A 14,805-nucleotide genomic window follows, 5' to 3' on the forward strand; every position below is an offset into this window, starting at 1 on the left:
CAGGATATACCCCCCGAACAAAATTCTCCTACGGTGAAACGGCGGGCGCAGCGACAGCACAATTCTTTCTCGATTATCGATTCGAGCGTCTAAACAACGCGACAAGTCGACCGGAGAAGGGCGGAGACAAAATTGCTCCATTTCCAATTGTCTATCGAAATCCGGCCCTCGTTGTAGGAACACGCGACCGATCGCGCGAACGCTGGCTCCCGCCGCCTCGATATCGACTAATTAACGACGGCCCACGAAAAGACGCCATTCTGGCTTTTGATAAGGTTCTTAATTAATTAATTAATAAGGAAGGAAATTCCCGGCTGCTCTAATCTAAAACATAGATGGCGCAACGTCATCGAGAATTTTACAGTGATCGAACGGGAACTGCAACGCGCGTAACTCACTTCGTTTTTCCGGAAGTTGGTCACGGGCAATGTCGTCCGTCCGCCGTCTCCGTCAACATGCAACAGGCTGTGTCTTATAGCAGCCGAGCGCGCAGTCGGAGCGCCGTACAGCGACCGATGTCGTCGAGACAAATGGAAAGGCAAATGCGCGACGTGGTGTTTGAAAACAGATGCGGAACATTTTGAGTGCGCGAGACAGAGAGACAGAGAACGGACACGTGGTATTGTACGTCATATAGTTATTGCACCTTCACTTTTTCGTGTAAGCGTCGATTTCGCCATTGTACTGATTGCTAGGGCCAATCGCGTGCGGAATCGTTTTCTGTATCCAACGCCAAAGAATTTTCGCCGACGTCGCTTCAAAGACCTGCCCCGGATGAAAACCGTCGACGGGTTCAACGACTTCCCACAGCTTATCTTCCGGCCAAGTTTCTTTCAATTCCGTGAACGTGTCTTTATAGAGATCGGCGTAGAAGTGCACGTCAATGACGTCACTTCGAAACTGCGCGACGACGTCAGAAAGAGCTTGATTGAGCTCCTGCGACCTCTGATACGTCAGATTTCGCAGCGTTTCGTTCGAGGATAGGTATCCGATACACGGGTTCTCGTGCAAGCAAGTGAGCCACTCGTAGAAGTCGCTATACGTCACGTCGCGACGAAGCTTTCCTAAGGGATAATAGCGAGCGTGTAACTGATCGTATAGGAGTCGCCCATCTGCTGTTCCAATAATGATAACGTGACTGCCTTTGCGCAGACGGTCGTCATTGAGCTGAAGAAGAACGTTCTTCGCATAAAAGGTCATATCTTCGGGAGTTGTCATATGAGCGAGAGTGTCGGTGACATGGCCGTTGCAGACGTCATTTCCTATTGTAGCCAATATGACGAGAGCCGGTTTGTCGAATATGGAGCGTCTCGACCATTGATGCGGCAATTGCTCACTTACACTTTTCATCGTCGCTCCGTTAAAGGCGAGATTTTGAAAATCGTTTCTATTGCATCGATTCCAATTGAGCAAGTAGTTGTATATAGATTGGGTCTGCGCTCCAATAGACGCCCACGTGGAATTCATGAATCCGGTCGCCATCGAAAGCATGGGCCAATCGAATTCATTCGCCAGGGCCAAATATAGGTTATCGTACGTCTTACTCGACATGTTTTGCACCTCGAGCCATTGAGGCGGAATGTGAAAGTGCGCCGCGGCAGAATCACCAAGGACGATAACCCCAAGGTTTTTTGAAATTGAAACATTGCAGCAAAAAACGTCTTCGCGAGTCCTCTCGCTGTCGTACATACCAACGATGCCATTGCAGTTTGAATCGATCAGCGCATCGCCGTCCGTCGGCAAAGCTCCCGGACGAATCCACCCGTCGCTATCGTTACAGTCCTTTCCGTGCCAATAGGCTCCTCGATACGCGTTTAACGAAGGACTGAATCTGTCTCTATCTTTGTCGTCCAACGTCGGCGGCACGTAAATTTTATCCTTTCCGAACGCGTTCACGTACGCGTCTTCGAGATTGCATAGGATTCCGAAATTGAAGCCACTCCTGCACCAATAGTGCGGCTCGGCTTCCGTCACCGCGGCGTCGCGTTGAAACCGCACGTTTACTTTTTTTGGAGATTTGAAAATGAAGCATTCGTCATAACCGACGCAGGCGGAAAAAACGTTGTGGCAAATGTAGTCGGGATCGTAACCTTCGAGCGCCCTCAATTCATCTCTGGGCCACTTGCAAAACGTGTCGGTAAGGGGATGCCATTCCGATGGCACGTAACTGCAAAATCGTATGACGCTGTCAGTCATCGTTTCGTTGTGATAGGTTGCGAGCTGATCGAGGACGGCGAATAAAGCCGTGCACGGTAGACAAGGAGTAAACGCCATCGTACGGTCGAGGGAGGTGACGGCAAAGATAAGAAGGAAGTGGCGGAGCGCTTGCATATCGTGCCACCTTGAGGAATACTGAAAACTGAGGAAATTTCCATGGCTTCTTCTACTGTAACGCCGCTAACGCGCGAGGCTATTATGCTGTCTTCGTGACGTCATTTTTAGTGGGTTGAAAGTACTAGGGGCTCCCGGACAAGGAAACGAATAAAGTCCCATTTCTCTAGGTTAGATTGTCTCTTAGGCAGGTGCAATTGTTGCTGTAGGAGATTGGATTTTCTTTCGTGCAGGTGGATAGTACGTTACGGTATGCCTTTGGACACAGTCCTGCTTCTCGACACGTCGGGCTCGATGGCTGGCCGCGGCATGCGCGAGCTCAAACGCGCCTGCGAGGTGTTTCTCGACGGCGTCGAGGAAACGGCGAAGCAAACCAATTTGAAGGCGCGACCGACCGCGAACTCGGGGCGGGGGACTCCATCGACTAGACGATGTTCCTTTTAGGAGAATATCGCGATTGTTGAGTTTGGTGCCAAAGCTCAGCTTCTGCAGGGATTGACGAATCAGTACGAAAGATGTCGACAGGCCGTTCGTACGTAATATCGCCCCAGAAATAATCTATGTATCTTGATAATCTTATTCGACGTTGTATTTATTCTAAGGATTACTGAAGCCAAGTGGAAGAACGCCAATGTTCGATGGGCTCATGATAGCGTTAAAGGAAATTATAACGAATGGTTGGATATATTATAGGTTCTGTCGATTGAAGGGAAATCTTCACGTTTTGTAGGCGGTGTAGTGACAGTGGCCGGTCGGCCTCTGTGTCCCCGTGTCATTCTCATGACGGACGGTCAGCCCACGGACGACAAAGGAGAAACGACTGCTGTATGAAAATGATTTCTATCCAAACTAAATTAAATTTAAATGTAGTGCAGTTATAGAGCTATGGATGTATTAATTAAGTCACGTGCTGTATGGCATATACATTTTAGTTTGGATTGAGGTCCAGTGGCCTCTTTTTTTTATGAGGCGTTGATTGCTCTACCTTGCAGGCGCGCGATCAAGTTTTGAATGCGGCCAAAGCGTTCGGTCCACAGGGATGGAAAGAGTGCAAGCTGCCACATCCCGTCCCAATTGCCTGTGTCGGATGCGGCGACTGCGATCCGTCACTGTTAGACGAAATTGCTACAGTGACCAAAGGCATGTTCGTCATCGTGCAAAATATTGAGGAACTGAGCTCGTTCTTCAAACGCCAGGTGCATAATTTTATTAGACAGTCTCTTCTCTGTTATCTCTCTGCCTCTAGGTCTTGCTCATTCGTTTTGCCGCCAAGTTTGCCCAAGGCAATTAACTGATTGGGGGCTGGTTGATTTCATTACTGACCATTACCAATTACGTTGTTATTTGCAGATATGGAACAGCTGCGATCTCGCATTGCACTTGCGGCTTTTCTGCGGGAACTCGGTGAACGCGTCGAAGAGGCCGAACTGGTGAGAACAGCCAATATCGAATATTTATAAATAAATAAATAATTCGAGGATGGCTTGATGCAATTTCTTTTCGCCATGCTTTGTCTGCAAACTCTTGCTGGAGACGATGACGACGACACGAGCTCTGGGGGCGACGATCCGGTCCGTGTACTCAAAAAATCGATTTTAGGCCTATTTAGCAATCCTCTCCTTAGGTAATTCAAGGTCTCCCGGCGCACGGATCTCGAGTGCGCCGGGGCCCCGATTGGAAGTGGGGAAACCAGGATAAGAGCGGCTGTGGGACCGTGATTAAACACTACAAATCAGGCACGACACAAATACAACTACACGTGTATCCTATTTGAGAATGAATGATTAGGCATTGTTGAAGTGGAATGGGATCATGGTGGTAAGAATCACTACAGGTATGGCGCAGAAGGAGCAACGGATCTTCAGGTATCTTGACTACTTTCGTCATGGAAAACGTTTCTTATTGGCTTTAGCTTGTCGGTGAGCCGCGCATTGCGAGGCGTATCGACGAAGTGAAGCCTGGATGCAAGGTAATTCGAGGTAAGGAAATACGCTTCTAAGTGAGAGAATAGAGGCATGGTTTTGCTGCAGGACCGGACTGGCAGTGGGCGAATCAGGACGGCGGTCCAGGCAATATTGGCGTCGTGTATCGAATTGAAGACAGCGGGGTTTCCGTGCGCGTTCGCTGGCCCAGCGGCTTGCGCGGCGTCTACCGAAACGGGAAGGACGGGAAGCACGACTTGAACCTAGCCAAGTAAAAGAAATAAATAAATAATTAGTAGGCCCTCGGTTATCGAAGTCTCCTTACCAATATTGTTGGCTTACTTGCGACTATGAACGCTGGCAACACTAAAGACAAAACACATAATCGAGTCGTGCCACTTTCGTGCGTGTACCTCCCTTGATTGTCTGTTGATTTGTTTGCAGCGTTTCCGTGCAGTCGAGTGGCGCATTGCCCGCGAAGACAGAACGACTAAACATCTCGTCGCAATCGCCTTCAAAACCGGAGAGAGAAGGCCGATTCTGTTGGCAGTGGAAGGTAATTCAACTAGGGCTATGTCACTTGGCTTTGTACGATGCGTAGGATAACTCTGGGAGTTGGCGCCCCTACACTATCGAACAGATCGATAGCATGGAAGGAATTTACCAGAAAAATCCGAATGCTACGTGCAAACTCGACAGGGACAGCTACACGTGAGTAATAATAGATTCCCCTGCTGGGCGGACTTGAGTTGCGGCAAAGGTACCACATTGATTTTGGGAAAATGGAGCAGCAGAACATCGACACGAAAGCCGTTCGAAAGATTCGCCGAACACGTACGTAATATTATTTTAATCGAACACTCACCTCTTACCCTCTCTGCTCCAGACTTGAATCGCGACGACTTTGATTTGGCCATAGGAATCGAACAGTCCCTTCAACTAAAATAAACTCATCATGTCTTTTGTACTTGTACGTTATCCTTCTTCTTTTTTTTTGTACTGTACGCGGCAACGATTAGCCGAGCTCATTCGTCATCATATAAACTTTATGTAGAATATAAGGGAGATGAATCTTGAGTCTCTTCTCCTATAAGAGAGCAAAGCAAATCAAGCTAGCAATACAAAAAAATCAAAAAAAAAAGGAGAAAGAACAGCAACCATGATCTGTACACCGTATCGCTCCGGGGGAGAGAATATTTAGTAAACATATCCATTCTTAGCCGCTCCAATCTCGGCGGCTTGACGAAGCAGACTCGTCTTCTGCATGTGATCGAGACTTTCGTTCTATAAAAAGCAAACAAAGGAGGTCATTGTATTGAGTCTATTTTCGTCCCCTCCCCCTCCGGAGTGTTCTCGCCTGCTGGGTTCCGTGGACGACGGAAAGATGCTCGCGCAATCGCACGGCCGAGCGAAAGTTCTTGCTGCACAACTTGCATCGATACGGCTGAATGCCGCTGTGTATTCGCATGTGAACGTTTCGATTCCACGACTGGTTAAACCGCTTGCCGCACACGGGACAACTGTAAGGCAAGTCGCCTAGTAGAAAAAGAAAACCTCACACATCTAAATATACGCGGAGTCCCTCCCTCCCTTCCTCTCATTCATACCCGTGTGAAGTCGTTGATGAATTCGAAGATAGGAACGAAGTCGGAAAGACTTTCCGCACGTCGTGCACACGTGTCCCGCTGGAGCGGAAGCGGCGGTGGCGGAATTTCGTCTCGCCGCTGCCAATGTATTGACGCCGGTATTAGCCGCCTTATTGTCAACGTACTCGCTCTCTATGCGACAATACGGTTGAGGGAAATTAATTGCAAATCAACAGGCGACCATTTCCTGCTACTTACCGGTCGTTGTCGTCGTCGTTGTCGTCGTCGTCGTCTCCGACGGACTTTCTGGACTATAGACGAACGACGGCACCATCGCGTTTGATTCCGTCGTCGCCGTTACCATGGTAGCAACACGTGACGTCGGAGACGCCGACGTCGGCGTTAGCGGCGAAAACGGCGACGACGACGACGGCGGCGGCGGCGGTTCGACCATCGTGCCGGCCGACGACGACGTCAGACATACGTGCGCTTTGAGAGTTTGGTTGCCATAGGCGACGCTCGTCGACGGCATGTTTAGCGTTTTCGGCGATTTGTCGACGACGACGCCAATTTGCACCGAATATTTCGCCGCTTCGCGTCGCACGGCGTCGGCGAGCGATTGAGGCGACGTTTCGACGGGAAACGATTGGGAGCGGAGTTGTTGGGCCGACATGAAGAGATTCGTCGACGCGCCGTCGTCGTCGACGTGCGCCGCCGTGTGTTCGAAAAAATCGACGGCGTTCGGCGTCGCGTAGCCGCAGAACGAGCATCGCATCGAAGGCGTCGGCGTTTTGACTGGAGGAGAATCGGTGCAGTCGACGTCGATCACGGCACGTGCGCGTGCCGCGGTCGAATTCGCCGCGGCGACGTGCGTCGATATGTGAGCGCTCAGCAAAGCAAAGCTGTGGAACTCTTGACCGCAGACGGAACACGAGTGAACGAGAACGCTGCGCGCGTGAGAACCGCTGTCGTTTGCGTAGCGATCGCCGAACGAGGCGAGCGACGAATATTTCGCTATTCGCGGCAGCGGTTCGTCTATTTTCCGATGCGACGGCACTTTGCACTCGCTCAACGCGCCGGAAATCGGTTCGTCTCCTCTCGGCGACGATTTTTCGCCCATTCCGTTCACCGAGTCGAAGGGGTAGTGGGGTCCAGTCAAAAAGCCTGCCATCGTGCTTTCGAGATGTTCGATTATGTTCACTGTCGAGCAGGACGCATCTGCAAGGCAAATGCCTGATAGGCGTGCGCTCGCAACCGTTTAGTACGCGACAGATCAGCTCACATCGAGCTGATCTACACCCCGCGGCGCGACTGGCGGAACGCTCCGGAAATGGGCGGGATGCGCTCGTCCAATCAGTGTCCCCCCGCTAAGAGCTGTCTAGCGGCGGGAAACAGAGAGGCGGAGTTGGCTCGGAGGCCTGACTGTCAGATCACAATCAGGCGTTTATTGTGTACGCGCCTCGCGGGCGGGCAAGAGAAACCTTTTAGAGTTCCGCACTCTCTGGTTCGTGGCCGCGCGCCGAGACGGTGCGGGGGGATCACGTGTGACTACTCGTGTGACTGCGTTTCCAGTCATTTTCCTACTAATTCGCGGCACTCGTACGCGAGACGGAAAACGAGCAAACAATCGATGCTACGAGATTGCGTGCGAAAAAAGGCTTCCGCTGGAGCTGCAAACATCGCTCCGCCCACATCGCAGCAAATAGCCGGCGTCGAATAATAGCACACAATGTAGTACAGTAGCCTAAACGACGTCGATTCCGACAAAAACGCTACGCCTTACGTTTAGAACAAAGCGCACTGAACCGATTCCGCCCCCTTTAGTGGTCGTTCGCGCCCCGGACGCGGGTCCCCTTCCTTTCGATGCAGTTACATTTCTTACCGGTCGTCGCCGTCTCGGCGAACGTTCCATTATGACGAAGAAGAAAGCGAGCCATGAGACGCCGCGATGAGATATCGAAACTGCCTACGTGTTACCACCCGCTCGCACGATGAACGACGTGGGGACAAATACTGTGCGTATATTCTCGAAGGCGCGACGAGACCTCCTCTGACGTGAGCACAGAGAGGCGACTGGTCCGTATTCGTCGCCGAGTGCGCGTATGACAGTTCACGGCCGAGTCGCTGAATAAAGGGGGCGCAGTCTGATCAGGGCCAATCAGTACACTAAGAGGTGTGGGGGTGGCGTGGGGACTACGCGGGGGCCAATCGCTTGGCTCAGGCATAAATAGTCGGATCGCGATGCGACGGATTGAATGACAAATGCAAAGGTGCGTGTTTGCGCCTTGGAATTGTCAATGACGGATGTCGATATAGGACGCGATGCGCTGTCGCGTTGAACACGCCCTGCCTCGCTGCTCCTCACGTGGGGACGAAACGTGGGACCACGAGAGGGGCGTTGTCTTTGTGCGACGACCACGTGAGAACGTCTGGGGTATAAAACTTTCGCGGGGAATAAGCGCAGAGTGTCTCATATGGCCGACCTTTGTCGACGATCGATATTGCGTCAAATCGAACCGTATTTACATTTTTTCCGGCCTCGGCAGACCACGCGGCGCCGCGTGGAATGCCTCCCACGTGCGCGCCCCTCTTCGAGCGAAATTTCACGCGAGTCTGTCTAGGGAGACCGGACCCCGGTCTGACGCGAGCATAAATAGGCGAACGCAACCCTATACGACAATTTCGTCGACGTATAAAAATGAAACGGAAGACATTTTCCTGTTGTGACCACGCCCATCAGCGCAATTTAGGAATCGCCAATTAGTAAATAAAAAACGGTTTTCGAATGAATCGTTTCTTGAAGTTTCGAAAGAATGAGAGTCAAAATGGTTTGTAAGACCACGTGGAACCGCGTGCTTCCCCCGCGCTCCTAACTAATTCGCTTGCCTCGGGTGCCGCCGCCGCCGCCGCCGCGACGGTGGCGACGAGCCCCTCCCCTTTCCGATACGATACCTTTCGCCGATCGTCGAACGAGTCGTCGTTCTTCGCGATGTTCTCGATCCTTTCGACGTCGTTCGGACTCGGCGATCGAGGAGGATTTCTGAAATTGAAAAATTATTCAGCGTGGGGAGAGACGAGGTGGGAGGTGTCAAAGGGACCTTTGCCAAGATCAAAGTCCCCGTTTTGTCTCCGCTCGCTTTTCCGCCGTCTCTGACGTCTCTATGTTCGTTCCTCGTCTTCATTCTCTCCTCGAGAGGAGCGCTGGATTCGTACGTATATTTCTAATGAATTTTTTTTCCAAACTTTTCTCGTCTACTTTCGCAACTTTCTCGACGTTTTCTCTCGCAGAAATTCTTCGCCCGGTTTGATCTCGTAAAATCGAGGTTTAGATGTCTTGCTTTCGACGGGGATCTCCGCCTCCTCTTCGTCCTCGTCGGAGCTGCTCTCCTCTTCACTCGCCTTTCCCTCGACTTCATCGTCCTTTTATATATATATAAAGGCAACGTGTGATTCCCACCAGTTCTTCACAAAATACTAACCTCAATTTGTTCGAATTGCTCCTCGAGACGACGTTTCTCCTCTTCTGCCTCTTTTTGTCGCTTCTTGTCGCGCTTGGAGATGCTCGGGTGAACGAGCTTGAAGGCCTGAGCAAAAAACCTCGCAAATTCATCCCTCCCTCCTACGTCATTTCCCTAAATACTTCGCTCTCTACGTCGACTTGAAAACTCGGATCCGTAAACAGTTGAGAAAATCGTTCGTCGCCTAGAGGATTGGCGAACGTCGAAGCAGTCTGAAATGGCGCTTCAATTATTCAAAAACAGCAAGCCTATATCAAATACCGTACCCTCGACTTTGTCATCTTCTTCTCATCAAGCAATTTTTGAGCCAGCTCTTTATTGACCTTAGGAAGTTTCTAGAGAAAACGTACAATAGCGTCTTTGCAATAAGAGGCAGTATCTGCAGTATACCTTCAGTTGAACTCTACTAGCTCTATCCTCATCCAACTTATCCTGTATCTTCTTCTTGCGATATTCCTCATAGGCAAACGGTTCAGCTATAGACTTAGCCTTATATATAAAACCACTTATTCATCTATTAAAATGTCCTCTGGTCGATTCTCTTACCTTGCGATAGAGTCGAATATCGATAAAATAACCGTGCATGTAAGCACGCAATAGCTTAGTTCCAAGCAAGTGAGTGAGACCTTAGCAGGGAAAATGCATATCAATTTCGTTTTTCATACCGTTGTTTCTTCTCACCTAGACTTTCCAACTCGGAAGACGTCACGAACTTATAGTCATCGTACACTGGAGCACGTGTGCAGTAAAAAAATCAATACATAATTCATTAATTGCCTAAGATGTCTGCCTGCCTTCGGGCTGAGGATTCTCCTCCAGTTCTTCGGCTAGACTATCGAGAAAGGAACACCAGCGAGGAGCGATCCCGAGAGACTAATACGCATCACGAATAATTAATAATATTGGCGTTAGGCAGCGCTCTTGTACAGGAATATAATAGCTTTGAATTCGCGGAGCTTCATTGGCCACGAACATCAATCCTACGCCAAAATTTCCCCAACCCTCGACACACGCAATTCTACTCTACCTGAATTGGGATACATGCAGACTTCATGTACGTCAGCTGGCGGCTCAACTGACGTCACTGGCGATCCCTAAAAGTCAGCGTATATAGGAAGTATGACGATTTAGCGCCTCTCACGTCGACTCCATTCCATATTTTTATTATTTTCGTATCGGCTGATAAGACGAGGTCCGATTGGTCGAGAAATCGAAGTGTGTTGATGGGAAGTCCGTATTGGTGATCCTTAGTCAGTAGGGGATGATTCGAACGAATGTCATAGATCAATATCTAAAGGATTCGTCTTCCCGCTGAGATAAATGCACAAGGTAATTGATGGACACACCTGGCCCGTGTCAGTCGCCACTCCCATTGTCAGGGCCCCCTTGAAGGATAGAGATGTAATTGATGGAAAGCGTTTGGATCTAGATATAGAGTTCATACACATACATACATACATACTAAAGATCAATGTATGGAGAGCGAGTCTTCACTTAGCATCGTCTCCGGCTAATTCTGCTGCTAAACCGACGTCCAGCGATCCTACGCGAGTTTGAGATCTGGGATCCCAACATTCGACGCATCCCTAGATATTCTAACATAGTTCCTTTCGCTCAGAGACCGACTTCTATTTACCCCACCTCTTCCGAACCCACAGCGAGAAGCTGATGCTCTGGATTAATGCAGCACACATTTAACCCCCTTAATAATCAGAAATACTCGTTTGGTCATAGACTGTATAAATGACTCACGTTGCTTCGGTGACCGAAGCACTCTGAAATCGACCTATGTCCAAATTTAATCTATATATCTCGGGACTAGAGTGAGACAGCGAGATTAGAGCACTTATGTCATTTGTGGAAGAGCCGTACCCAGTTCCAACCACGTATAAGTCACAAGAGGGGTAATGGTATGCCATATCACGTCCAAATTTTGGAATTCTCGTCTTATAGTAACGTCCGTACTACCGAGAAAACCGTCGCGTGATGTCACCACTAATTTTTATATAGCAAATTAGCACCTGAACATGAAATTCTACGCTTCTATCGCTTCCCAGTATAGCAAGCTGCATGAGACTATGTAGTACGAGAGAAAGATCTTTAGGAGAATAACCTTACTTTTGAATAGTCTTCCGAAAGTATTTGAAATTGTTGAACTAATAAACTCCAATTCCTTACAGTGTTACTTTTCATTCTATCTATCTATCCATCGAACCGTCCATATCTAAGCAACGTTCAAATTTGAGAGACAGTTGATTGACGTCATAACAGCGAATTCTCGGCTTATAAGTTCCTAGAAATAAAACGGTTCTCCACGTGACCAAAGCCCTTAGTATGCCATACCCCCTGCTATAATGTATTGACCGTCACGAGACACTTTGATTCTCGTCGATGCGGTGGGCATTTCGAAATCTTGAATGAGCTGTATTCGACGTCGAATTTCTACATAAAATCAGTACTTTCGTCTGAAAAGAAAGCGAATTTTTCGTGCCTATGTCCGATTTCTGCAGCGCTCTTCGCTGTCTTTCCGATATCCACTAGGAAACGAAGACTGTAACGTCTGCAAGCAATCTGCATTGCTAAAGCGTCTTTTCGCTACCTCAGGAAGAGTTTTTCCTGCGCTTAGGCTGTATATCTTTACGTCGTTTGGGTTAGAAACTTCCATCGTGAAGCGCGAGCTCGCCTAAAGCGCGTTAGAACCTGCTGTCGACGACGCACGATGGTAAACGTCGTAAAAGGGGTTCTAGTCGAATGCGATCCGGCCATGAAGCAATATCTCATTCACCTCGACGAAACGCAAGCGCTAGGACAGAAGTTCATCATCCAGGACCTCGACGAAACTCATCTATTCGTCTCCGCCGACGTTCCGGAAGCATTGAAAGCGAAATTGGACGAACTAATGGAACAGAATTCTTATTCGTTTGCCGCTCCCCAAGTCGGCCAAGCGGGCGCCAGTGCTTAGTCGAAAAAAAGGCATTTTGCATATCATGTGACCAGCAACAACTGTAGGCTATGTGTCATTTAATTTAAAAACTTTTACGGAGCGTTAATTACAGTGTTTCTGTAGTTGTCGTACATGCAAATGGCAACACCGGCCATCATTATTAGTATCCCTAGCAATGCACCTAGTGTAATGTATCAATCATTTAGAAGAAAAAATTTCAAATATACAGTACAGTACCTTTCGTCAGACGTTCTCCCAAAAGATGACCTGTCATTCCCGTGACGACTAATGTGAGCACGTTAGCTGCAGGAACTACGAGCGTCATGTCCTCAGCTGAAAGGAGGGCATAGAACAGAAACGCTCCCATCTGATTGACCAGAAAAGGAACTAACCACTAGAATAAGAATTATAAGATCAGAGATGTAAGCAGCCTCGGGGAGTCCCAATACTTACTTTCCAAGAGAAGAGCAGGAACTTGAGCTTGGCGAGTCCTCCTCCACGAACATTTTCTATGCCAGCACTGCCGGTCTTCAGAAACGGGTTTGTGAGGCCCCAAAGTAGACAGATGCCGACCAAGTGAAGCAAAGTATCTACGAAGAAAGCTCTAGCTACGTAGAACTTCGGAAGAGAACGTCGTTACTGATGTTCATCCTCTTCTTATCGGCGTTAGCGCACTTGAGCTGTACGCATGGATACCGAACGTTTGTCCGTTGACGATTTGGCTCGATTCGCCGCTTTGGGAACAGAAATCGAACGCAAGGATTATCTGCGCACTAAGCTCGGTATGAAACGCGCCCATTTCGACGACGACGACATGCGATCGGCGTGCCTTTTCGATTTTCACTACGCCAATCTCGAATTTGCCATCGAAAGCGGCCTAGCTTGGCAACAGGGTCTCGATTTTGTCCGAATGATGACGCGCGTCCTCTCCGAAAGTGCAAAAGCGAATCGCAATCTGTTCTTCGCCGTGAAAGCGATTCGAGACGAGTTGGAGGCGATTACGTGGGACGCGCGCGCGAAGCAACGCGCATCCCGTAGAATTTTCGAATCGTTTCTTCAGCATTATGCGCTCTATCGATTCGTCTGCACGCGAGAGCGCGAAGAGAGACGCGACGCGATCGATTTGAGCTTGGAGGGCCCCCCGACGAGGATTCCGCTTCGCGACGGCGTCGCGGAGTCGATTTGGCGCGCACGCGAAGAGAGACAAGCGATCGAGAAGCGTCGCGAAGAGAAACTGCGCGAAATAGACGAAAAACGAGCGCAACGCGTCAAAATCGCAAGCGAAATGAAAGAAAATGCGTTTGAAGAAATGAGCGAGAGCCAAGACGTTGCAACTGCCGTTGCCAAGGCAATAAGCGCGCGAGGAAACGCGAGCTTAGAATTGGTTGAAAGCAATTTGGAATCAGCGGAAGCACGACTAGATTTAATTATAGAACAATTGACTGCATCCACGAATAAGCGATAGGCTCCATATATATATATATATATATATCCACCGTACACATAGTTAGCATTATGTCGCTAAAGTCGGATGCTAAACGAGTTGAGAAAGTCAGGTACTGTGTTCATGACGATCTTGAACTCGGCGAAATTCAGTGAACTGTCTTCATCCAAGTCCACTTCCGCCAAAATCTAGAAAATTTATAGCGCTTTTTCCCCTTCCATTGTCCTTCTAAGTCTAACTGTGTCGACGATGTCATTACGATCCCTGCGACTGAGCTGAAGTTCTTCGTCGAGAAGCACTGCATTTTCGCCGCACAGAAAATCAATCAGTTGACCCATATCTTCGCGATCAATCAGATTATCGTTGTTGAAATCTGGCCGAGAGGCGCCATCACCGAAAACAATTTTCAGGTACAACTCTGAAACGAACCGTAAATGTGAAAGGCATATTCAATTTTGAGCGATTTTGGCGCCTAGACATTTCACGGATAACACTTGCAAAAAAATCGAGTGATTCTAGCGCACGTTCTCACTGAAAACCGACATCATGTCGAGAAAATCTTCAAAATTTAATCCGCAGCCCTTCTCCGATGACGAAAAGACTTGACACATGCGTTTAGCCAGGGGATTGACCTGCGTGTGCAAGTGGCACGCTACCAGTTTACATAGTAGAAATGACTCACAGACAATTCATCTAGACAAGAAATGATTGTAGCTAGACTAAGCCGAGCACGCTTGTTAGCCTCAATCCTCTCCGGATCAAGACTCTTCCAGCGTCTGAAAGCGCTAAAAAGTATGGAAATAGTCTTCAAAAGACATTGCTTTCTGCTCTTACTGAAGGACTTCTCCTCGTGTAAAAAAAGTTACCTTCTGTAAGCACATTTATGAATGAAGATATCGGTTCTATGGCTGATTAATCGTACCGTGTAGTCGCTAAGCTCCGATTCGTTCAATTCTGAACGACGGGAACAGGAAGAGCCCATTGAGAATCGCGAAAAGGAGTCAACAAAACACTTTGGAAGACGTGCTAAGGTAGTCAGGGTAACACGGTACCCGGACAG

At 48.8% G+C, this 14,805-nt stretch overlaps 7 protein-coding genes and 1 long non-coding RNA gene across 9 annotated transcripts; 3 read left to right on the top strand and 5 right to left on the bottom strand.

Moving 5' to 3' along the window:
- Nucleotides 1-648: 648 nt before the first annotated feature.
- Nucleotides 649-2,274, bottom strand: LOC136197562 (acyloxyacyl hydrolase-like). Its single transcript, XM_065987353.1, has one exon. The coding sequence runs from the start codon at nt 2,272-2,274 to the stop codon at nt 649-651; it is 1,626 nt and encodes a 541-aa protein (XP_065843425.1).
- A 133-nt stretch (nt 2,275-2,407) lies between these two features.
- Nucleotides 2,408-5,330, top strand: LOC136197518 (uncharacterized). Its single transcript, XM_065987300.1, has 17 exons — nt 2,408-2,501; nt 2,565-2,715; nt 2,776-2,863; nt 2,934-3,008; nt 3,062-3,156; nt 3,324-3,527; nt 3,578-3,614; nt 3,682-3,761; nt 3,810-3,902; nt 3,956-4,067; nt 4,120-4,196; nt 4,244-4,310; nt 4,362-4,524; nt 4,698-4,809; nt 4,855-4,964; nt 5,014-5,087; nt 5,140-5,330. Exons 2-17 carry the CDS (start codon nt 2,584-2,586, stop codon nt 5,199-5,201), a joined length of 1,581 nt encoding a protein of 526 aa, XP_065843372.1. The 5' UTR covers nt 2,408-2,501; nt 2,565-2,583; the 3' UTR covers nt 5,202-5,330.
- On the bottom strand, nt 5,282-8,283 carry LOC136197519 (replication initiator 1-like). Of its 2 annotated transcripts, none has more exons than XM_065987301.1 (5): nt 7,722-8,283; nt 6,098-7,057; nt 5,861-6,031; nt 5,611-5,789; nt 5,282-5,537 (listed from the first exon to the last, which is right to left on the bottom strand). In XM_065987301.1, exons 1-5 carry the CDS (start codon nt 7,774-7,776, stop codon nt 5,451-5,453), a joined length of 1,452 nt encoding a protein of 483 aa, XP_065843373.1. In that variant the 5' UTR covers nt 7,777-8,283; the 3' UTR covers nt 5,282-5,450. The 2 variants fall into 2 exon arrangements, with proteins under 2 accessions (XP_065843373.1, XP_065843374.1); XM_065987302.1 differs by lacking the exon at nt 7,722-8,283 and adding an exon at nt 7,122-7,704 and having other exon boundaries at nt 6,098-7,072.
- Nucleotides 8,079-8,369, top strand: LOC136197524 (uncharacterized). The gene is made up of 2 exons (XR_010672529.1): nt 8,079-8,109; nt 8,156-8,369. It is a non-coding gene; the product is annotated as an uncharacterized lncRNA (long non-coding RNA).
- Nucleotides 8,370-8,468: 99 nt separating this feature from the next.
- On the bottom strand, nt 8,469-12,106 carry LOC136197517 (nucleolar protein 10-like). The gene is made up of 24 exons (XM_065987299.1): nt 11,957-12,106; nt 11,849-11,894; nt 11,701-11,799; nt 11,573-11,650; nt 11,476-11,513; nt 11,379-11,423; nt 11,230-11,321; nt 11,110-11,175; nt 10,999-11,059; nt 10,852-10,943; nt 10,704-10,782; nt 10,499-10,648; nt 10,385-10,451; nt 10,285-10,337; nt 10,152-10,230; nt 10,039-10,086; nt 9,904-9,983; nt 9,748-9,846; nt 9,624-9,692; nt 9,480-9,569; nt 9,319-9,423; nt 9,096-9,259; nt 8,938-9,040; nt 8,469-8,879 (listed from the first exon to the last, which is right to left on the bottom strand). Exons 1-24 carry the CDS (start codon nt 12,020-12,022, stop codon nt 8,709-8,711), a joined length of 2,040 nt encoding a protein of 679 aa, XP_065843371.1. The 5' UTR covers nt 12,023-12,106; the 3' UTR covers nt 8,469-8,708.
- A 148-nt stretch (nt 12,107-12,254) lies between these two features.
- On the bottom strand, nt 12,255-13,300 carry LOC136197523 (transmembrane protein 234 homolog). Its single transcript, XM_065987307.1, has 5 exons — nt 13,131-13,300; nt 12,942-13,074; nt 12,755-12,891; nt 12,539-12,695; nt 12,255-12,482 (listed from the first exon to the last, which is right to left on the bottom strand). The coding sequence occupies exons 2-5, from the start codon at nt 12,949-12,951 to the stop codon at nt 12,394-12,396; spliced, it is 393 nt and encodes a 130-aa protein (XP_065843379.1). The 5' UTR covers nt 12,952-13,074; nt 13,131-13,300; the 3' UTR covers nt 12,255-12,393.
- Nucleotides 12,982-13,783, top strand: LOC136197521 (uncharacterized protein C8orf74 homolog). The gene has a single exon (XM_065987304.1). It carries the CDS (start codon nt 12,990-12,992, stop codon nt 13,764-13,766), a length of 777 nt encoding a protein of 258 aa, XP_065843376.1. The 5' UTR covers nt 12,982-12,989; the 3' UTR covers nt 13,767-13,783.
- On the bottom strand, nt 13,780-14,774 carry LOC136197522 (calcium and integrin-binding protein 1-like). Its single transcript, XM_065987305.1, has 7 exons — nt 14,668-14,774; nt 14,580-14,614; nt 14,428-14,530; nt 14,270-14,377; nt 14,175-14,217; nt 13,985-14,118; nt 13,780-13,933 (listed from the first exon to the last, which is right to left on the bottom strand). The coding sequence occupies exons 1-7, from the start codon at nt 14,725-14,727 to the stop codon at nt 13,823-13,825; spliced, it is 594 nt and encodes a 197-aa protein (XP_065843377.1). The 5' UTR covers nt 14,728-14,774; the 3' UTR covers nt 13,780-13,822.
- Between the last annotated feature and the right edge of the window lie 31 nt (nt 14,775-14,805).

The sequence above is a fragment of the Oscarella lobularis genome, chromosome 17, assembly GCF_947507565.1.
Source record: "Oscarella lobularis chromosome 17, ooOscLobu1.1, whole genome shotgun sequence".
Taxonomy (NCBI): Eukaryota; Metazoa; Porifera; class Homoscleromorpha; order Homosclerophorida; family Oscarellidae; genus Oscarella; species Oscarella lobularis.